This window comes from Ornithorhynchus anatinus, chromosome 12, assembly GCF_004115215.2.
Source record: "Ornithorhynchus anatinus isolate Pmale09 chromosome 12, mOrnAna1.pri.v4, whole genome shotgun sequence".
NCBI lineage: Eukaryota > Metazoa > Chordata > Mammalia > Monotremata > Ornithorhynchidae > Ornithorhynchus > Ornithorhynchus anatinus.
This window is the reverse complement of record NC_041739.1, coordinates 19,326,330-19,350,160: the sequence shown is the minus strand read 5'-3', so window position 1 is coordinate 19,350,160 and position 23,831 is coordinate 19,326,330. Positions and strand designations below refer to the sequence as shown.

General features: G+C 40.6%; 1 protein-coding gene across 1 annotated transcript; it reads right to left on the bottom strand.

The window, feature by feature from the left end:
* Positions 1-2,827: 2,827 nt before the first annotated feature.
* PLRG1 (pleiotropic regulator 1) lies at positions 2,828-23,179 on the bottom strand. Its single transcript, XM_007671811.4, has 15 exons — positions 23,091-23,179; positions 18,617-18,723; positions 17,547-17,689; positions 15,759-15,812; positions 15,230-15,323; positions 13,173-13,263; positions 11,753-11,854; positions 10,020-10,112; positions 8,580-8,729; positions 8,393-8,494; positions 7,702-7,804; positions 5,950-6,058; positions 4,436-4,575; positions 4,045-4,238; positions 2,828-3,047 (listed from the first exon to the last, which is right to left on the bottom strand). The coding sequence occupies exons 1-15, from the start codon at positions 23,097-23,099 to the stop codon at positions 2,988-2,990; spliced, it is 1,551 nt and encodes a 516-aa protein (XP_007670001.1). The 5' UTR covers positions 23,100-23,179; the 3' UTR covers positions 2,828-2,987.
* Between the last annotated feature and the right edge of the window lie 652 nt (positions 23,180-23,831).

Sequence of the window (23,831 nt, the reverse complement as noted above, 5' to 3'; positions counted from 1 at the left end):
AGTATTTTTTGCTGCTTTAAATTTTTGCAACTTTACAGGATTTAGTATAGTAAAGTAATAATTTGACTAGAGGTGGATGTAATATAGAAATATATATCAAAGAAAGTCATGGTGGTATCTTCAAACCCTCTACCCACTAACCAGTTCATTTTGATTGAATTTAGTTACTATATCCTCTAGGTTGTAAGATCCTTCTTTGAGGGATCGTGTCTACCTACTCAGTTGTACTGTCCCAAGTGCTTTATACAGTGCTCTGGCACACAGTAAGTGCTCAATAAATATGTTTGATTATGTGATTTCCCCCAAGTTTTTGAAGCAAAACAACCCCCATGTTGGAGAACACCCAGTATCTGGGATTTACTAGCACAGGAAGAAAACCCCCATGTTGGAGAACACCCAATATCTGGGATTTACTAGCACAGGCAGAAAATACCAGTAGGTTCAAGGACTGGATAAATTACTTGACATGAATTTCACAATGAGCTTTTAAAAGGGAAAACAGAAATCAAGAAGAATTTTGATATTCAAGAAAGGGCTTTACCAGATTTGAAGGAAAAATTAAGATGTTAGAAAGTTCTTCTTTAACCATAAACATGCAAAAGTGGATATCTCTCACACTTCCTCCTAGTTTTTTGGGGTCAATTCTTAAAATAGAATTCTAATTACAGTCATCTTGATATGTTTCCTATGTGCTCAGGGCTGGGACAGATATAGGAAATTAGATCAAACTCAATCCATGTCCCACTGGGGGTTCACGATCTGACACTTCCCATTTCCAAAGCCCTACTGAAATCATCTCTTCCAGGAACACTCCCCTACTGCCTCTCTCACATACTTTGTTCCACCATTAAGCACTTCCCCCACAACCCTTCTGTAGATATCCTTATACATAGTTGGTTTTACTACCAGTAATTATTTTCTCTCTCTCTGTTAAACTGTCACTGCATTGTACTCTTCTAAGGGCTTAGTGCTCTGCATAAAGTGCTCAATAAATAGCAGTGATTGACTGATGAGAGGTGGGGAGATATTCTATCTCCATTTTGCAGATGTGGAAACTGAGCTCTGGGTCTTCTGACTCCCAATCCCACGGTCTTTCCACTAGGTTGTATTGAATATGCTAACCCAGTATGACATTTTTTTATATTCCAATATAAATGAGCAAAGTAACAGTCACTCTAAACTTCACAAGCCCAAAATAGCATTTAGTGATTCCCAGCCTGGAAGACCCTCTCTTCTCAAATTCTCTGGATCAGTTTTGGAGTTGTCACAAGAAATTAGAACTTTTCTACAGCAGGTCCCCAGACAGAGAATGCCAGCTCAAGTGGGGCAAAGCCCTTCAAATCAAACCTCTCAAAATGACCCCGATTGTGAATTTAAAGCAAACTCTAGGGTGTCAGATCCAAGTTCCAGCTAGCTTCCTGAATAAAATATTTTCCTGGATTTGGAATAACATTGTTTCAAAGTATTTTGTATCAAATTCCGTGTGTATGGCCAACCTTGTGAGGAAAAGCTCCTACCATTTTTTGGTTACAATGGAAACGTCTGGAACTTCTAGTGATAAAAGAGAAGCAGTATAGCCCAAGAGAAGCCGTAAGGACTGGTGGCTAGAGCATGGGCCTAAGAGTAAGGAGGACATGAGTTATAATCCCTGCTTTGCCACTTGACTGTTGTGTGACCTCGTCACTTAACTTCTCTATGCTTCAGCTACCTCATCAGTAAAATGGGAGATTAAGACTGTGAGCCCCATATAGGACATGGACTGTGTCCAACCTGATTAGGTTGTATTTACCCCAGCGTTTAGTTCAGTTCCTTGGCACATAAGTGCTTAACAAATACTGTAAAAAAACTGCAGCGTTAGTTCAAAACCCTTATTTTAGATGCTGATTTTGTTTTGGGGAATAGAAAAGCCAATTTCTGGAAATCTTTCCCTTGCAGGAAAAAAGTCACAGAACAAGTCACAAAAAATGTTACTCTAAATACTCAATTGAATCAGTTATTCCTTCATGAATTTTGAGTGGGTGTTCATATAATGCACATCCTTTACACATTAATTTGCAGTGTAAATGTTATTGTAATTTAAAACATGATTTTAAAATTTGTAAAACAAAATATGAACCTCAACCTCTTGCTTTGCTGTTCAGATTTTTATTTGCACTTAAATAAAAATTTGTACTTAGTTCGACTCCCGGCTCTGCCACTTGTCAGCTGTGTGACTGTGGGCAAGTCACTTAACTTCTCTGTGCCTCAGTTCCCTCATCTGTAAAATGGGGATTAACTGTGAGCCTCACGTGGGACAACCTGATTACCCTGTATCTCCCCCAGCGCTTAGAACAGTGCTCGGCACATAGTAAGCGCTTAACAAATACCAACATTATTATTATTATTATTAGGATAAATTAAAGAGGTTAGGAAAATGATCTACAAAGCAACCTATTTTAATTCATTTTTATAGACTGCTATAAACTCTGGCAATGCTCAACCCCTCGCCCTCTCAAGGCACACGATCACTTAGCAGTAGGCTTGTGCAAGTAACCAATAAAAAGGATAAACAGCACACCTTTCTGTCAATGAAAAAAAAGCCCTGTAGAGTGACCTTTGCACAGAAGTTTGTAATTCATTCTTTGAGCCTGAAATTGGTCTTCTAAGAAAGCTGTTTAAATACAATAATTTCAGAACATTTGTATTCAATGAATAATAAAACCACCTGCACATTTATCCTTTTTATGAGCTCTGCATGGTTGATAAAGCCAAACATTTAAAATTTGCATCTTATTTCCTGGAATTGAGGGGAGGGGGAAGGAAGAGGAGGAAAAAAGGACAAAAAAACTAAGAGAAAGGGATTTTTTTTTTTATTGTAAAATGTGGTGAAATAGCAATGACTTATAGCTGAATTTTTGTTTTACAGTCCCAGACAGAACACATTGTGACTGAATGCACTTATAAAAACCAAAAATAAAACAATGGCACACACTGCATGCACTATTTCTTTAAAATCTTTTTCTCTTGATAATTTCTGGTTTCCAGCTGACTGGATGCGTTTCTTCAGTCTGAAAAGGTATGTGAAAGACAAAGACTACATTAATTATGATAAGGGAACAAACTTTAAAAGAACCTTATATATAAGAATATATACTGTTTACAATACACTTTATTACAGGTCAATGTAAAAACCAGTACATATTCCTTCAAAAGTGGAAGGTACAGCTTTGTTTCTTAAAATAATTAACATATTGGATTGAGGGAAGAAACACCACAAAAAGACAGCAAACTATTTCATCCGACAAATTAACTAATTATTTCCTCATAATTTTATAGTGTATTCCCTACATTTCGGGCAGTTCTGTCAAGATAGTAAATATAGAAACCATATTAAAAACACCGTGCATTTAACATACATCTCTTCTCTACTGTTAATTTTCAGTATGAGTAATAGCATACTAAATACACCATCTGTAAGAGATATGAATTTATGGTTCCCTTAAGGCACCATAAGAATAAAGAGATTGACAAACTAAATGGCTCAAATGAAATCAATGCTACAAAACTAGAACAAATGCTATTCAAGATAATACCCTTCCCTTCCTCCTCTTATATGTAAGGATTTGGCCATGGCTGATAGACTGCAAGACAGTACTTGGAAAAAAAACTAAGAGCATAATGAATGTCCCTGTTTTTGGAGAGCTGTGTTGCCATCCATCGAGGCATGAACATATGGTTTCTGTGTCAAGTGCCCTATGTGGGACTTCCTTCACGATCTGCTTTCTCCTCTTTTCCCCCCATCATGGCTTCTTTCCATATAGTCTCACTGGTTTTCCACTGTTTCTAACACATACTGTCCCTTATTTGTAATACTGCAAAATTAAATGATCAAAAATTCTAAGATAGTGGGACTTGGATTATTGAGGTAAACAGTATATATTTTTAAAAGTGTGTGAACACCACAAAAGTTAATGGGAAGAGGAAAAACTACAAAAGAAACCCAACTCAGATAACACTTCATTATTTTGTGATAAGGCAAATTAGAGAAAGAACGAGTAGGCATACCGCAGTATCATCTTCTCTGTACACTTTGATGGTTTTATCAGCTTCAGCGGTTAGTAATCTGCTTTCAGACTGGTCAAATGCGCAAGCAAATATTCCCGATTCACTGTCCAAAGATCCAGGCTGCACAGCTGCATGTACTCGTTGGAAATTGTAACCAGTTCTCCAGTCCCATAAGTGCATAGTGCCATTATCCGCTTAAAGGAAGACACAGAAATGTCGCAAAAGTGAGAATTTTTCTACGAATTCTTACATGTGATGAATAAGAAAAATTGTCGAGTTACGGACAATCTGTAAAGTACCTAGCATACTGCAGTCATTTAGAAAAAAATATATTTTACTGTCAGACTCTTCAGTGATGCAGGTACAGGAAATTAGCAAAATCTTACTTTACCTCCAGATACGAGTACTCCATCAGAATTCACTGCCAGTGTATTGATAATAGCATTATGGCCAGAAAGGTTTTGAATGAAGTTTCCATCAGGGAACTTCCACTGTTTAATGTTATCTGGAGAACCAGATGCAAATGTGTAACTGAAAATGATTAAGATAAGAAAGGAGAAAATTAAGCAACCGTTTAGGAAATCACAGTAAACTCTGGCTTTAACAATTCACTCCACTACATATCATTAAACTATTTTTTACACCTTTGAACTAGTACTATTCCTGGTTATGACTCTTCTGGATAGGAGTTTTATGTTTTTCTTTACAAAGATTAACATACTTGCTGTCATTAATATGGATTTATGTAAAAGATAATTGCAGAATTTAAAATTTGAGAGTCCACAGTACTAGTCACTGTAAAATCTTAAGATGATCTTAAGACCCAAAGACTGTTATAAAGATGCACAGTGTATTTTTGAGTTGCCAGACCCATGAAGATCTACACCCCAGGAAACAGAAAGTTGGCTTCACTTACAGATAAGTAAACCCTCAAAGTATCTGTTTTATGAGTCATCTACATTAAAGGTTTTCATTTATAGGCATTAACTGCTGCTGTGGTATATATAGTTTATGAATAGTGCAGAATACTTATGGAGTTTTATGCCTTTAATCAGGTCCCAAAATACATGTAGCAGGAACATTAAAAATATGAATTTTTATTTTTTTTCTGCAACTCAGGTCCTTACAACCATAATCTGAAAAACCTATCATTTCAGAGCAACAAATTATTTCCACCTCCAAGCAGTTATTCCTTCATTTTTATGTTGAAACTGCTCACAAGTCAGAGTCATTTGGAAAATGATATGCAGCAAATCTCATTTCATTGGAAGTGCTTGTTTGCGAGGTGATATTACCTGGAGTTGAAGGCAGATTATTTTTAAAATAAATCCAAATTTTCTTATGTTTTACAAAAACGGATTGCATTCTGTTTGGGAGCTTTCTCTAAATGATGTGGGTTCTAAGTTATAACAATCTCGAACAATCTAAAGATGAATTTTAATGCATGCCGACGAGGATGGAAGTTAAATATGATCTGCAATTGCATATTCCCTTTCCCATTGAATAATATCCTTATAGACTTCCTCAAGAGCTTCCTATCATCTCTAATCACAGAGTATACACGCTGAGAACATATATTAAAATGAAATTTCACCACCCTCACTTCTATCTAAAACAGGGAAACTGTGTATATACAAACTATCAGATTCCTGGCATTTAACTAGGTACCAGGACTCCAAGGGAAAGGCTAACTATAAGGCTCTACTTCTCTCCTCTCCTGCCACTGGCCCACTTTACTACTTGCTTTACTTTCACTTTTCTGGCCTGCTACAGGTGCTGTTCCAGTGAGGAGGCTGATCCTGAGACAAGGATTAAAACAGTCCAATATACATTATCCCTTATCAATGGGACTCTTTAGGGCAGCAACAGCCTCTGATACCTAAAAAAGAAATAAAGCACACTTACTGTCTTGGATGTAAAACCACTGCTCTAACTGATTTTTTGTGATTTGTTAGAGTGACACGAGTTTTTCCTGCCACTAAATCCCATAGTCGTATTGTGGTGTCATGGCTTCCTGTAATGCAAAAAAAATGAACACTTGAGGAAAAGATGGATGGAAATTTATATATCAAAATAAAAGAATCAAAACAAAGATACGTGAAAACTCGGTGTTACTTATTTTAGGCTAGGAGCTGTTTTATCTAGGTTGAGCCTTCTGTCTTGACTTTGTAAGTAATAAACACTTAACAGTATATTAATAAATGAGATCATCTCATGACTATTCCTTGAGAGTTAAATCCTTCAATATATAATTGGATTTAAGTACTGTAAGATTACACATCAATTAATAAATGGTTTGGAACACACAAATGCAAAGAATGATGATTTATTAATTCAAACGGAAAACACGAAAGTATTCATACAAAACTAGGGTAGTATATTAGAATTTAGATTTTCAAAGAAAATTATCAATAGGTATTTTGACTGGTCACAGAAAACCTATTCTTGCAGATCGTCTAATTTACACAAACACTGAGTCTCTGGGAGGGATAAAACCCAGCATGTTTTATGCATTTCTCCACCATTTAAAATACATAATTCTTATGAATCTGGATTATTAAAAAATAGACTCCATAATGTTTCTCTCTTGACAGTGAACCAGGACTGTGTCTGACAGTTATCGTGTGTCTAACCTAGGGCTTAAGTACTTAGAACAGTGCTTTGCACAAAGTAAGCACTTAAACACCATCATTACTACATTGGTATTGCTGTTATTACAGATGGCTAAATAAAGAGGCTACCTCACAAAGAAAAGGGACATTCTACAGGACAGTGGTACCTAAGTCAGCATTATAAAAGGAGGGCCAGTGGACTGCATATGGCCCATCAAGTTACTTCAAGCAGCTGTGACTCCCATCATCCACTTCTATAGGCCAAACAGTACACTTGATCTGTTTGAAAAAATGATGCCTATGCAGAAAAGTGCCTATCCCTCTCCCTTTCCTGGTACAGAAGAAGTTGGAGGATAATATGAATAACCCAAGTTCCATTTTTGGTGGTCTGTGACTAGTCAGCGTAAACATGAAACTGAAAAAATTCAACCAAAGGGGAGGAGAATAGGGGTTTTGACACCACTTCCACTCTTACGACCCCCAAAACAGATCACATTGAGTTATGTACAGGACTATTAAAAGAAATCTGCAACAGTTGATAAAAATGCACTCTACTGGAAATTTTCTTAAAAAGCCAATGTTTAAATATATGAGCATTATTTAAAAATAATGAAGTTCTTCCCTATCGGTGCTAAAAACCCATTGTTTTGGCATATTTTAAAAAAATCAATTTCTCAGTATTACAAGGCCCAAGCTTTATTAGTCTTGATTTCTTTTCTAATTGGTTTTTGGTGCCAAACTTGTAAGACCAATAATGCTATAACTGTGATTTAAAAATGAACCTTCCCATTACTTACTAGATTAAATAATCTAGGCAGTCCCCCAGTGGGCTGCTTCAACACAATCATTTAAACATCTACCTCACGATTTAAGCCTGACTGCTATATAATTGAAAAGCTTAAGACTTCATAGTGTTGATGATATCAGAGCATATTACAAATTAAAGTGCACCCTGAATATAATTGAGAAATATTTCACTCGGACCATATGAGTTAAACCACAATATGTCTTGAAAACTCTTCTATGCGAAAACTAAATACAATACCTGTAATGATCTGAGGTTCTGCAGCTTGGCACTTCACTGTGGCCACTGCATTTGTGTGTCCTGCTAATGTATGCACGCTGGCTTTCGTCCTCACGTCCCAAATCTAGAAATCAAAATAAATTCAGAATTTGGGTTTGATTATCAAGAGTGCCAATTTTTCTTCCGGAGGGGTGAGCGTGGGGCAGAATAGTGGAGGCTGGGTCTTTAATGGACAGGGCAAAGAAGGAGAGAGGAAAAAAGAAGGATGGGGAAGAAGGAGAAATACAGAGGGGAAGAAGAGGGAGCAAAGAGGAAGCTGGAAGCAGCAGTGACATTTTGGCTCCATTTCTAGCTTCTTTCTGGCCCCAAGGGATACGGATGGGCTACCTCCAGCAGCCTACTCTACCCCAAAAGCTGAGTTGCCAATCCCATAGAGCTGATGGCTCTCCTTGCTCCTAGGGGCTGATGTCCCTGTTAGCAAATGCATGCTTTTGACAGCATGGTACTGGTTGGTGATTTATCACAGTGCCGCCGTCATTACAGCAAATATAGGTAGGATAAAGAAGTCACAGGAACTCTCCCCCAATAATCATGATAGTTCCCATTAAATCACCACTACAAAAGTCTCAATACTTTACACCACCCCCCCGACCCCAAATTACAAGGGGTTTTTTTGTTGTTCAGAGCGAGACGTATGTCACTGTTTACTTACACGTGCAGTTGAATCTCTGCTACAAGTTACTAGCACATCAATTGTTGGGTGCAAATCCAAACCATACACTGCACTTAGATGTCCATGGTAATGCCTAATAACCTAAACAGAAAAGAAATTATGATTTAAATACGAAGAAACATCACCTCAGATAAATCATGCTTTCATTTCAAATCTCCATATTTACCTTGTTGTATTCAAGGTCCCAACATTTCACTTGTTTATCTTCTCCACAAGAAAAGAGATACGGACTTCTTCCACTTACGATCACCCCTCTGACTGTACTGATGTGACCAGTCAATGAGAGTTTTAATTTGCCACTGGCCAGATCCCAAATCTAGATTCAAATAAATAATTTTTAAAAAATGAGTTTTGGTTGTTATCCATCCAGGCATAAAATAGCTGGTTTTGAAGACCTGCAAATAAATAAGTCCTCAAATTTTGAAATAAATATTTGCAGAGTCAAATAAATACGACACAGTGGAAAAATGTTTCATCTTTGCTTTAAATAATCAGAAGTCAACTGGGGGTTAAACTATTTGGCATAAAATCAGGAGGGCTTTAAACCATCTGTTCAGCCAGTGAAGCGACGCTATCTGCTCCAACGGCCTTTTCCATAATCATGTGTTGTTCTCAGCTTCATGCTGGGGAAGTGAGCATGTACTTTACAGAGAAGGCCAACTTTGGGGAAAAAGTACACCGCTGCCCACCCCCCCACCCCCCCCCCCCCGCCTTCTCCTCTAATCCCCAGCTCCTTCCCCAAGCTAGTGTGTCCTATTTAGAGCTCATGCTGCCAGACTAAATACATGGCGGCTCCAGGATTTGGGCTCAAGTGTTCGTGGAAGCAGTAGTTGTCACTACCAGGAGTAGGATGGAAACTGACCAACCCAAGCCTTCTGGAAGTGGAAGTAGGTGGAGGATTCCACCCTCAAGATAGTGGAATCAAACCTGCTGTATCCCTTACCTAAACTTGTTGAGCCACCTTGTGGTAACTTTAATGAAAAGTTTCAAGTGGGGACAGCCACTACCCAAATTCCCAGGTCAGCCCTTCCACACCCCGGCTCACCAAAAGGGCTGCAAGATAGGGCAAAAGGTGGCTTTCAAAGGCCCTTCTGGGTTGTGCCCCCAGATCTTCTGAGACAATCTCAGTGCCGCTTCAGAGTGAAAAGTCCCAGCGGTAGGTAAGAGCCTTCCAGGACTAGGACTTGTGAGTTCAGAGCTTCTAAGTACTTCCCTGGTCTAGGCCTCCAAGGCCTTAATGTGGCTGAAGGAGGAGGAGCAATGTCTCATCATTCTTAGAACTGATGCTCCTCAGGCTGGGGAAAGCACACCCTAACACACTTATGGAACCACAGTTTCGCATCCATCAATTAACTGTACTAATTTGAGCACTTACTGTGGGCAGAGCAATGTATTAAGTGCTTGAGAAAGTACAATATCAAGGCATGAATGCCATCCCCACCATGTTCTGAAACTCCCAGGGCCTGAAAGTCTGAACAACTAAGGAAGCTTTAGGGCCACATCAATATCCAGTTGTGATGATCCAGAGGAAAACAACACCTGGCAATTGTTTAAAGAGAAATTCTAAAAATATCACTTATTGTTCAAATTGCTCAACATTCCTTACCTTTATGGTTCTATCTGCAGAGCCAGTAACAAACCACTGATTACCAGGTTCCACTGCAATGCACCTGACCCAACCTAGATGTCCACTGATGACCTTGAGAGAAAAAGAAAAACACAAACCCTGAATCCAAAGTTCCATGCTTATTCAATTTTAACCACCTCCCCAACTTCAACTCTCACTATTCCTGGTTCTGGAAGACATATGTAACTTCATTCAAACTTACACAGATTTTGAAATATTAAATATTATCCAAAACCAAATAACACATCTCTCTGCCACATCTTTTCAGCTACAGTTCTGTCAATAGCCAGGGCTGGGAAGGAAGAGAATATAGTGGATGTGCACCCTCAAACCAGAGCCCAGAGTAATATATGAATGAAAAGGAGATGAAGAGGAAGGGGAAATGAGCAGGAAGAATATGGGCTGCCAATCACAAAGGTGCTAAAAAGTGTCCTTAAGAAACAGACTTTGACAAGGAAAGTTGGCAGAGATGTGAAGAAAAAAAGACAGTGGAGGGAACCATTGTTGAGAAACCTCAGATATAAAAGGTTACTCTGATCCTTAGATTGAACATTTCCTTAATTATTTTTTTCCAGAAACTCCTTTCTCCTGATTTCTGGGCATTCATTAAGTTTTCATACTGATTTTATGCTAAATAGTTACAAAATTTACTTTTAAAAAAGATTAAAATGCACAAACAGCAATCTATTTTACTGATATGTACATAAGTGCTGTGGGGCTGAGGATGGGGTGACTATCAAGTGCTTCAAGGGTACAGATCCAGGTGCATGAGTGACACAAAGGGGAGAGGGAGTAGGGGAAATGAGGGCTTAGTCTGGGAAGACCTCTCTTGGAGGAGGTGTGATTCTAATAGGATTTTGAAGGTGGGGAGTTTGGTGGTCTGTCATATTTGAAGGGTGCAGAGGAGGGATTATAATCGGTTTGGGACAGGGAGGATAGTGGTATTATCAACAGTGAAGGAAAGACATGCACTGAGTAGTCCAGAGGGAACACACAGAGAAATATAACGAGCTTAATTCTTCAATCATTTCAAGATCGTTTAAGTTCAGCTCCTCTATAGAGCTATATACAGAGCACGAAGAAACAAATTGTGGCTCTTTTTACTTGCTGTGCCTCTCACACACACGTTTTATTAATATTTTGTTGCCACAACAGCAGCAGCGCCCAGAGTGGCTCTGGAAATATGTAGTGCTCGCTGCCTCTTGCTCAGCGCTATCATTCCCAACCCATCCCACCCCAGAACATCTCTCATTAAAGGAATCTTGGGTCAAAGATCTGTGTCTCTCAGACATATTACATTTTTGGCTTGTGGATCTTCAGCTTGTGAAGCTTGGCCACCGAGCAATGATACTGAAAACTAGTCTGCAATGGCACTGTACATATGTTTACAATATGTTCCATTAGAACAAACTCTTAGAGCCCAATTTTTATGCCACTTTAGATATAGGAACATTAAGCAGAGGGTCTTTAAAATTAAGCTACATGCCAAGAAATGCCCTGTACATTTCTTAAAATTTCACTAGGAAGGCTTCAGCCTGCTCATCCACTACTTCTGTCGCAATCACTGGGTGAGAATTTAAATCGATCTAACTAGTAAAAATGATTGTTATCCACTGTTACCAGACTAAGACTACAAGAGAAACCACTTTTTTAGAAAACAGGACTACAGGAACTAAATTCACTGCATGTCAGTTAACAGGTTTAAAACTCACTCGGTAAAGTTTCCATGGCGGGTGCCACTGGGGCTTGGGCATGGTAGGAGCTTTCTTTGCCATCAGTGCTGAGTTCTTTGTACCGCCTGCTTCCACTAGAGCCTAGAGAGTAAACAAAGGATTAGACTGAGTTTAATACTGCACATTTTGGCAGCAGCTTGCCTTTTGGGGACAGAAGATAAGATGGGGTTACATAAACACTTTTCAAAGCAATTTATTAATCCACTAGTGAGGCTGCTAAGCATAACAAGCCTTTTTACCTAGGTCTGGCTTACTTAAGGGAGAAAAAGATCATGAAGAGAAATGTGAAGAATGAGGGAAGCAAATCTAAGTGCTATCAAACTATATATTATCTTTTCCAACCAGCCAATTGTTCTAATGCACATACTCAGGTAAGACATCTTTACTAATAACTCGCAAACAAATCTACCAGTTATTAAATGCAAGATGAAATGCTATTTTTCATGTAAAATAGCACTGCAAATGTCCAAAAGCCAAACATTTCAGTATTAAACATAAAGTGCCAAAGCTCTTAATGGTCACGTTCTAGAGAAAAGTAGCATCCCAATAACTTCAAGTGTTTGAAATGTAGTTTAACATTCTAGATAAAGGAGGTAACTGAAGTCTCTCTTGCTTGTCTTCTAATTGCAAATTCCATCACACCTTTTAAAACTTTGTAGTGGATAGGTCTAAGCTCTTTCTAAAACACTCATTATAAAATACATTTTAATATTTAGAAAGCCTATTACATGTGGAAAATTGAACAAATACTTGACCTTTAAGTATTTAATTATATTGTTGGCTGTGGAATAGAGACAAAGACTACATACAGCCTTTGAACATTCAGAGGCAAGAGGCTGAAGCAAGGGCATTAGAGTGGTCACAAAGAAATGATAATGTGTCCAGGCGTATTGTATTAGTCATGACCCACTTTCCCTGGGGGTGCTGAAGTAATAGAGAAAGGAGTTAAGAGGGAGGTCCTTACCACAGGCTATTTCTTGCCTCATTTGGAGGGTGTTCTAATTTGTCCTGCCAATACGCACAACTGCCATATGTAAGACATTAATTGACCATACATACTACTAGTACTCTTCACCCAAACTAAATCGAATTCTAGCTAGACAAACCAAAATACTAAACTACGCAATTATACTCACAATTTGATTCCCCTCAGACATTCACACCAGCATCACCATCTACCACATTACTAAAAGTACTTGAAGCTAATTTACAAGATGACCCTTCACTAATAAAAGTGAGCGGATCCCCCTGAGGTTTGCTGATTTGGCACTCAACCTAATATAAAAAAAATATTTTTAGATAACCACTTGGGCAGAAATTCTTTAAATAACCTAAAGAAATGAGGTGGCGGGTTTTATTATAGCATAGTCCACAAGACTACTTTACACAGGGTTCTTACCATGGATAATCCAGGGGGCTGTGAGCGTTCGGCAATTCCAGCATGCCGGTAAATATCACCTACGCTAGCTGCCGTGCGATTTGCATCTATCCTGGGGAGGAACAGAAATGAGGGTCAAATGGTTAACTTGATGTTATTTTAAAATTAACATGTTAAATAAATTTTCAAATATTAAAACATTAACAGTTGCTTGAAGCACATAGTGAAGAATTGGAGTGCATTTTGGAAAGACTGCCATTAGGGAACTAGGGAACAGATTTCCAATACCACACACTTATTTGGATAATGTGCAGTATAATTTTGGAAAAAATGAATGTGTACCTGCAGGCAGCGGTCAAGGTGTACGGGACTAGGCCTTATCAAGAGCATAAATCCCACACACTAGGAGAATTGAGTATATTCCAAAAACTTGACATTTTGGGTATATTAGAATATTTTTCACCATGCTGTTACTAAATGCTAAAAATTCATTAAATTGGTTGAACAGAAACAGCACATAATTTGCTCAGTGAATCAATAAACTAAATTTGAACGGAAGAACATGATAAAATGGTGTGTGCATGGATGAAATGTAAATTAAAGTGTTTAGTTTTAAAAAGACACAGCAGCTGTTAAATTCTGTGCTCGCAGTCTTCAGGAACAAGAAGGCTATGCCCAAAAGAATTAGGCTTGATGAAGCTGTGGAATAAACTGTTGGTTAGGAGAAGGAAGCACAGTGAAAAAATAGAGATAAGAAAATTAAAAATAGGAATCACATAATCATTGAAGATTATGAACTGCCCTTCTGAGAACTTTTCCCAACATTTAACCTTGTGTTTCAGTTATTTATTTTTTTTAACCACATAAGCTTGAAAAACTGTCTCCTAGCAGTTACACTAGACCATACCGTCTTTCAACCTGGTTTAAGTCTTTGGTCAAGAGAATAATGAACAGAGGTGCCTCCTAGGTTGACTACCTGCTTCCACGTGTAGCTGGCAGAAGCTGCTCACATTCCGTATACAAAGGAGCAGTCCTATACTCAAGTACAGACGAGTCTACACTGGTAACACTGAAACAAGCTGAGGTCTACTGGTCGCCTTAGCGCTCTCTATTGCAGTCACAGCCCTTGTGCATAAGAGTAGAAAGGAATTACGAGACAGGGCACAGCTTGGAGCAGGGGAAGCAGTCTATCCTACAGTTGTCAAGCATTCTGGTTGTGGGGAGGACAGAATTCGGGGTTTTATTTTAAATCTGAGTCAACATTTTACCCCACAGATTTTTTTGTAAATCATACTTGTTAAGCACTTATTATATGCCAGGCTCACAGTTTAAGTAGGAAGGGGAATTTAATCCTCATTTTACAGATGAGTTAACAGACCCAGAGAGGTTAAGTGGCTTACCCGAAGTCACAGAGCAGGGAAGTGGAAGATCCGGGATTAGAACCTAGGTCCTCTGGCTCCCAAGCTCGTGCTCTTTCTGCTAGGCTCACTGCTCCACAGATGCCACTACCCCAGGGTTTACTGGCCTCTTGAATGACCACTTAGCAGAGTCCATCCCTGTTACTCACAGGGTGAGGAGGAAGAAGGAGCTAATTCTATAAAGTCTCTCTTTCCAGGCCCACCTTTCATTTTGGGAACCCAGCTAGTGTGACTTTGGTCCTAAAGGCATTTCAGAACCATTACTTCTGGTAATCTCATAGGTAAGCTTCACTGTTCATGCAAGACTCAGAGATTTCACCTCAAAATAAATCTACATACACTTTACAAAATGTTGGTATGTAACCATTCTTACATGTCAAAAAAACCACATGACTACTATCTTTATATGTCAAAGTTCATTCTTAAGGGTCTAGTTTAAATCAGGAAATTAGATAATTTTGCAACATTCAGCAAAGAGGTACGGTCCTTGCGTCACTTCCTCTGCAAAATCATTTGACTTTTGTCTTAACAGAGGTCCTAGTAAAGTGGCACTCCTTGTGCCTAACTTATTCTTACCATTTAAAAAACACTTGCTGAAGCATAACGCTGAAAATAAATTACATTTTACAGTGTGAAATACATTCAGAAAAGTCTCTGTACCTGGACTGAGAAGGCGGGAGTGCTACAGCTAGTGATTGTGCAGCTGATTCACTTGGCATTCTTTGGATCTTGGTGTCTGCTGTCAAAGCCACACCTTAATAAAGAAAGAACAATTATCAGCAAGTACATATTTTGTGAGAACATAAGCAATCCATTCATGAAACCGGTCTTTTGCCATCAAAGAATGCTTAAAGGAATGGTTAAAGAATGAGCTTTCAACCTTAAATGTGAGGACCAAAACCAGTTAATTGGGGCTTAACTCTGTTCCGTAAATTCTTAACCATCTAAAGCAGTCTCACAAAATTCAAAAATATTTGGGAGTGCTACTACTGACCAAATTTATTTTACAGTAAACATCCCTTAACAGCTACATAGTATAATTTCTACATATATCCACATTATTGGTATGTCACAAATTATTTGCTCAGACAGTTGAATAATTCAATTTGTAAGGCTGAACCAAGACAGTTTTTACAGTTCTCCCAATTGGAAAATTACACAAAAATGTTACATATAAAATTCTGCTCACCAGGTCCTGATGGATAGGGATGTGTGCCAGTCACCAAATAGTCAAGTTCTTGTCCTTAAAAGAGCAAAGAGGATTTTAATGGCCAATTCCTTTACTGTGGCATCATTCAGGACGAGGATCAGTTCTCATCATCCTTTCATCTCTCCAAAGAGCATCTGTTTCCTTGTTTTGTTTTTTTAATTTGTTAAGCTCTTACTACGTGCCAGGCACTCAATAAGTACTGGGGTAGATACCAGTTAATCAGTTTGGACTCAGTCCCTGTCTCACATGAGGCCCATCTCAATCCCCATTTTTCAGATGAGGAACTGGGGCACAAAGAAGTGAAGTGACTTGCCCAAGGTCACACATTGCAGACAAGTGGCTGAGCCGGCATTAGAACCCAGGTGCCTCTGACTCCAGCCTATGATCTATCCACTAGGCCACGCTGCTTCTCCCCACTATCCCCTGGAAGAGAGAAGCAGAGTCACTTTGTAATATAATCCTCCATCGGGAACTAATATGTGTCAATCGATATGTGCCCCAACCTTCCCATTAATGATGGTGGGAAAGAATCAATGGTATTTATTGAGCGGTTACCATGTGCAGAGTAATATACTAAGTGCTTGGGAGAGTACAATTCAACCAAGTTAGCAAACACATTCCCTGCCCTGATCAAGTTTATGGCCTAGAGTCACTTAAAGTCTAGAAGAGGAGCTTACAGCCTGGGGGGGGGGGCGGCAGGGGAATAATCCCATTTTGCTTCCTCCCACTGGAAGCATAGCTTCCAGGCAACTGCTGCCTCTATAAAAGGGAAGGCTCAAGGGACAGAAGTGGATCAGAGTTACTTAAGAGGCACGATCACAAATGATCATCCATACAAACTTCAATTAATTCTCTTTGCTAGGGATCTTCACCGAGAACAATTTTTCTAAGCAATTAAAGTCCATTATGATAAAGGTACATAACCTAAAAGTGTGGGTAAGATATTAAAAAGATAGAATTTATCATTTATGACAGTTGGGATCAGCAAAATTCTGAACGGCACCTGAAACCACCTCAGCTTCCACTGTTGAGACCCAGTGGTGCAAGAACCTATCTCTGGATGCTACTTCAATCCCCAGATCCCAGAGGCACAGGGGCATCAAACCCTGAAATTCCTCCCAGGTCTATGTGTAGGAAGGGAGCTTAGGGGCAGGGAGCTGCTATGCTTTGTAGTCCTTTGTCTTGCAAGCAGTGCAGGGAGATGCACTCTCACTATCTGACTGCAACACTCAGTTCACGGACAGCATAGAGGTTCAGCTCCAAGATACTGACTTTGTAATTTACTGGGCTGCAATTAGTGCACAACTGATTGGCAATTCATTCACTCATTCAATAGTATTTATTGAGCGCTTACTATGTGCACAGCACTGTACTAAGCGCTTGGGATGAACAAGTCGGCAACAGATAAAGACAGTCCCTGCCGTTTGACGGGCTTACAGTCTAATCGGGGGAGATGGATAGACAAGAACAATGGCAATAAATAGAGTCGAGGGGAAGAACATCTTGTAAAAACAATGGCAACTAAATAGAATCAAGGCGATGTACAATTCATTAACAAAATAAATAGGGTAATGGAAATATATACAGTGGCATCACCCTGCTTATTTGTAGAAACTGTTTTAGTGACTGTTATTTCCCCAAAGTTTATCTGGTGGAATGCAAACATGTAGTTATTACTGAGCTTTTTTTTTTAAAATATATTTACAAAAGGTGTTAACCCAATCAGCTCAAAACTATTTGCAAGCACTGGATAAATGTTACACTAACCTTGATTTGCAGGATACTGTTTGTGTCCATAAGCATCCACTGAACTCTGTGGACCTTTCTCTCTAAAATTTTCTTTCACAATGGGCATGTGTAATACAGGGCCATATTCGGTACGGAGCTTCACTGACATCTTCAGCTTGTGGCTATGAAAACAAAGACCAGTAAGACTACTGAGAAAAGATCTGTGGATATTTGAGCTCATTTTAAAATACCCTTAAAAACGCTCCATTTAGCACATTTTCATCAATCTAAGGGCCTTCTTTTTGCAACCACCAGGTGCAGGTTCTACCCCAGTGATCCCTAACAGGGGTCACTTTGGCTATAAATGGTTTTTGAAGTATTATCTTTGAATGCACAATGCAAGAGTGCACCTCAGCCTGCCTACTTACTGTGCCAGAAGGAACATATCTGACAGAGACAAAAGAGAGTGCAGGTAGCACTGGGCCACCTCGGTAGCACTGGGTCACCACCAGCCCAGCCCTATAATCCATTCTGTCACAAGGGTCCTCAGACCTTGACGCCTTTGTACCCATGACTGAGGCACACATTGTTTTTGATAGAAGGAGACTAGCAACAGCTACCCCAGAGTGGCTGTTATATTGTAATTTAGCAAGTAAAAGCTAGTAAATAGTTTTAGCATCTCTTCAATTGCTTCTGAAGGCTGAAGCACTGACAGGAGCTCAAGATGCCTCCATTTTTAATAATTTACAAAATATGCATAAACTAAACTTCCTCAACTGAGGAAGGGGACACATATTTGAAAATTGACTGTGGAGTTACATTAATATGGAATGCCTCTCTCAAAATTCATACTTGCTAATGCTCAATGAAACTCCTGAATAAAACAGTCTTAATGGATCTCTTTTCCTCCCCCGATTATAACAGCCTCAATTTTAATATTCAATAGTATTTATTATAATAATACCAACCTAAACAAATTGTGGGTTTCCAATCAGATGAAATACTTAAAAAATGTATATGGTGAAGTAGCTATGTTCAGTACTCCTCTTCAAAATGACAGCCACAATACTATACCTTTCAAAAATTTAAAAAATTGACATCACACTTACCTCTCTTCATCTAACTGCACAGGTTTTGCATTGTCAGCCACAAACATGTCATGGGTCCTCTTTAATGATCTGAACACAAGCGTGTGCACAGAGTGCTTCTGCACCTCCTGGGGAGAAGTTTAATTATTCAGTGCAAATAAATTACAACAGCAATCTAAAATATGAAGACTGAAATCATTTTCAACACTTTCAAATTCTGCATAAAATACCATGTATTATAAATACACCAATACTAAAGAAACTGGCAGTCACATAACATGTTTCAGAGTGTAGATTCCTTGAGAACAAAGTTCAAGTCTACTAATTCTATTGCACTCTCCCCAGGTACCTCGTAGAGTGCTTTGCACCCAGAAGGTGCTCACATAATGTTGTCTGATGATACTTAATTTGCATTTAATGGATAACTTCAGATTAGTGAATTTGTTTTAGAAATCTACACCTTAAGATGCCGCCAAGTCTAATGAGGTGCAAATTCTACTGGTTTGTAGTATCTTATGCCCTTGATTTGCACCTTTTTATTACATGCTTTATTACATTTCCATTACACAATCTGCATATAACACACTCCACAAATTGATACAAGTAGATCAAGTGTAAAGAGAAAGAGGTGTGTGAATGGCATAGGTCCCAACCACTGCCGCAATCTTTCTGCACCGTACAATATATGTTTTCACAACATTACAGGAATTCCATAAAAAAATAGTGAATTTTGAAGGAATAAAGTATCCAATAGTAGTGGATGTAATGATATAGGAAGTTTTGTTGAAATATGTCAGTTGTGGTTAATATCTTCGAACAATCTACCTCCAAAGCAATGAAATCTCTTGACTCAATGGTTACTATAACATGATTTCCCCCAGAACATGAGGTTAAGAAAACAACTACCATATCTGAGTAGATATGACTGTTCTTGACTCACTGGCTGGCTGTTATTGTTGCAGTCTAACTGCAGGTACAGGTGAAGACAACTATGCATAATATGTTCTTCCCCTTCTCTGCATGAATGCTCTATATTTGTGCACAAAATCTTAAAGTTTTTGTAAATTTAACTTCGCTTTAAAAAAAGATGTATTCTGTGATATTATTTATTACTGATTAACTTCTTAGTTAAAAAATATATTTTATTATAATAAGATCAAAACTCTCAACCACAGAATTCTTTTGAAAAAAAATTAGAGGAATAAACCCGTTGAGCAGCTTTTAAGGTCAGTCTGAGTATTCCCCTACCAACTTTGCCACTGCTGGTTGCCCATTACTAATAATGCTGAAAGGATGTTGGGCATGTGGAATTGACTAGCGCAGGATAAATGACTGCGCAGTAGGTGGTTAGGGAAAAGGTTTGGGAGGTTAAAAAGAATATCTTTAAAAGTTAGTCAGGAAAGGCAACCAACTTGGTTCCCCAAGTATCCTGTTCCTACTGTTGCAATAGAATACTTGGCTGCATGAGCCAGTGGTCTGGCCCAATAACGGCATTCATGGCTTTATGTATAGCTGGGCATCACATTTCATCTTCTAGCTAGAATAATACCTTAAAAAAATCTGAAAATACAGTCATTTAAAAATGAGACATTACACCGAGCCTCAAAAAACCCTGCAGTACTCTGGGCAAAAATCTCACCGGTCAGTATTATCTGAGGGGCTCTCAGATACACTGAATTTTAACTACATTGACTGTCGCTTACTAAAGTGGCACTTCCCCAAGAAAACTGAAAGTACATATATTCCAGGGAATAAGCAAACGGGAATGGTGGTAAAAGGAATTATTTAAAAATAATTCCTTAGGAGACTTCTATTACTTTGATCATTCTTCTTTTACAAACGAAAGCATCAGATGTAGGCTGCCTGGTAAACTCTGCAAAGTTAGCGATGGTCTCCTTTCGTTTTATTTTTCTTTAATCGGAGGAGTAACTACATCTCCAAACCAAGAAGCGCCCACGGCACTGGTTACAACAGCGTGGGCCAGAAACAATAACTACCTTTTTTTAATCCCTAGTGGCGATGCCTCCAGGTCAAAGCTCTGCACTGCGGCTGCCTGCAAGTTAACTATTCTAAGGATTGCCAACCTGGCACCTTCTACAAGCACCCGACGGCGACGAGCCTTAGAATGTGAAAGCCAAAAAATGGAGAGACTGTAAAAGAGGCAAGAAACCCCTCAGCTGGTTCAGAGATGAGAAGGGGAAGAAATGAAGGGAAAGCAACAGAGGGGCCATCAAAGCCTTTTCCAAACCTATGCTTTGTCCAACAAGATCAAGCCTTCTGCAGGCAGTTTATCCACTCATTCATACTTACTGCTGTGTGCAGAGCACTGTACTAGGTGCTTGGCAAAAAACAATACAATGATAAACAGTGACAATCCCTGCCCACTGGTTAGTGGAAACCAGTCGTTTAGACTATGAGCCTGTTAGTGGGCAGGGATCGTCTCTGTTGCCCAATTGTATATTCCAAGTGCTTAGTACAGTGCTCGGCACATAGTAAGCCCTCGATACTACTGAATGAAAGAGCACCGGCTTGGGAATTGGAGGTCGTGGGTTCTAGCTGTGTGACCCTGGGCAAGCCACTTCTCTGTGCCTCAGTTCCCTCGTCTGTAAAATGGGGATTAAGACTGTGGGCCCCACGTGGGACAACCTGACTGATCTCTATCTACCCCAGCGCTTAGGACAGTGCTTGGTACATAGTAAATGCTTAACAAATACCATTATTATTATTACTATTGCCACTTGTCGCCTTCTGCTGGGAAAGCAGTCCTTTGGGCCCGGACCTGAGGCGGGAACCGAGGCCATGGGGTTTTCTGTGGGAGGTGAAGGAAGCCGCCTCCTCCACCTCGGAAGGTCACTAGTCGGTCCTTGCCGCTCCCTGTCCACCCCAGCTGGGCCCCGGAGTGGGTGGGGAGGGCCTCCCATCCCCCCCACCCCCAGCTCATGGGGAAAAACAAAAAAAGGAAGCAAGCTCCTTATGGGGAGGAAAGGTGCCCACTAATTCTGGTGAATTGTACTCTCCCAGGCACTTAGGACAGTGCTCTATAACTATTTTATTACTGATGTGTATATATATATATATATCTATGATTCTATTTATCTATTTTGATGGTATTGATGCCTGACTACTTGTTATGTCGTCAGTCTCCCCCTTCTAGACTGTGAGCCCGTTGTTGTGTGAGCCCAGACGTCCATTCCAAGAGCTCAGTCCAGTGCCCTGAACACAGTCAGCGCTCCATCATTTTGCTGCCTCCCCATTTTAGACTGTGAGCCCCTTGGACAGGGATTGTCTCTGTCCATTCCAAGCGCTTAGTCCAGTGCTCTGCACACATTCAGCGCTCCATCGTTTTGCTGCCTCCCCCGTTTAGACCGTGACCGTGAGAGTTGGACAGGGACCGTCTCTGTTGTCCAAACGCCCATTCATTCATTAATTCATTCAATCAATAGTATTTATTGAGTGCTTACTATGTGCAGAGCATTGTACTAAGCGCTTGGAGTGTACAAATGGGCACCAGATAGAGACAGTCCTTGCCCACTGATGGGCTTACAGTCTAATCGGGGGAGACAGATGGACCAAAACAATTCTAATAGTATTAGCACATTCCGAGCGCTCAGTCCAGCACTCTGCACACAGTCAGCGCTCCATCATTTTGCTTCTCCCCCTTTTAGACTGTGAGCCCCTTGTTGGACAGGGATTGTCTCCATCTGTCCATTCCGAGCGCTTAGTCCAGCGCTCTGCACAAAGTCAGCGCTCCATCATTTTGCTACCTCCCCCTTTTAGACCGTGAGCCCCTTGTTGGACAGGGATTGTCTCTATCTGTCCATTCCAAGAGCTTAGTCCAGTGCTCTGCACACAGTCAGCGCTCCATCATTTTGCTACCTCCCCCTTTTAGACCGTGAGCCCCTTGTTGGACAGGGATTGTCTCCATCTGTCCATTCCAAGAGCTTAGTCCAGCGCTCTGCACACAGTCAGCGCTTCATCATTTTGCTGCCTCACCCTTTTAGACCGTGAGCCCCTTGTTGGACAGGGATGGTCTCCAACTGTCCATTCCGAGCGCTTAGTCCAGCGCTCTGCACACAGGCAGCGCTCCATCATTTTGCTTCTCCCCCTTTTAGACCGTGAGCTCCTTGTTGGACAGGGATTGTCTCCATCTGTCCATTCCGAGCGCTTAGTCCAGCGCTCTGCACAAAGTCAGCGCTCCATCATTTTGCTGCCTCCCCCGTTTAGACCGTGAGCCCGTTGTTGGGCAGGGCCCGTGTCTGTTGCCCCAAGGTCCATTCCGGGCGCTGAGTCCGGCGCTGTGCACCCAGTCAGCGCGCAGTCCGTAGGCCGGAGCGGACGAATGCTGGGCTTAGAGCGGGCGCCGCCGAGAGGGCCGCGCGCTGGCGCCCCTGCCCTTCCCGCCGCGGCGGCCCAGCCCTGCGGCCTGCCCCTGCGGGAGCCGGTCCTGGGCCCCCGGGCGGCCTGCGCGCCGCAGCTCGGCTCCCGACCCCCTCACCTCCACCATGGCGCCGGCCGGGGGGAGACCCCGAAGGGACGGGAACCGCTCGAGCAACCGCCGCCGCCGCCGCCTCCTCCTCCTTCTCCTCTCCCTCACAGCCACTTCCGGCAGCGGGCGCGGGGGCGCCGGATGTGACGTCACACGCCCGGCGGCGCGCGAGCCTCCTCGGCCCACTAGGCCCGTCCCCTCCCCAGCGCCATTTCCCCCCCGCTGCGGCCCTTCTCCCTGTAGGCCCGAGGCCTAAATCATTTATTCAATAAATAGTATTTCATTCATTCAGTATTACTTATGAATAATAATAATAATGGTGGTATTTGTTAAGCGCTTACTATGTGCAGAGCACTGCTCTAAGCACTGTTCTAAGGGTAATCAGGTGGTGCCACCTGAGGCTCACAGTCTTCATCCCCATTTTGCAGATTTATTAAGCGCTTACTATGTGCAGAGCACTGGACTAAGCGCTTGGAATGGACAAGTCGACAACAGATAGAGACAGTCCCTGCCCTTTGACGGGCTTACAGTCTAATCGGGGGAGACGGACAGACAAGAACAATGGCAATAAACAGAGTCCAGGGGAAGAACATCTCATAAAAACAATGGCAAATAAATAGAATCAGGTTGATGTACATCTCATTAAACAAAATAAATAGGGTGATGAAGATGTATAGAGTCATTAAACAAAATAAACAAAATAAGTAGGATGATGAAGATATATACAGTCGAGCGGATGAGTTCAGTGCT

Excerpts from the sequence above, each read along its gene's own strand:
- PLRG1 (XM_007671811.4), bottom strand. Across the intron at positions 13,264-15,229 it reads CTCCCGCCTTCTCAGTCCAG|GATAGATGCAAATCGCACGG; the intron begins GTACAGAGACTT and ends GTTCCTCCCCAG. Across the intron at positions 11,855-13,172 it reads AGCCCCCTGGATTATCCATG|GCTCTAGTGGAAGCAGGCGG; the intron begins GTAAGAACCCTG and ends TTTACTCTCTAG.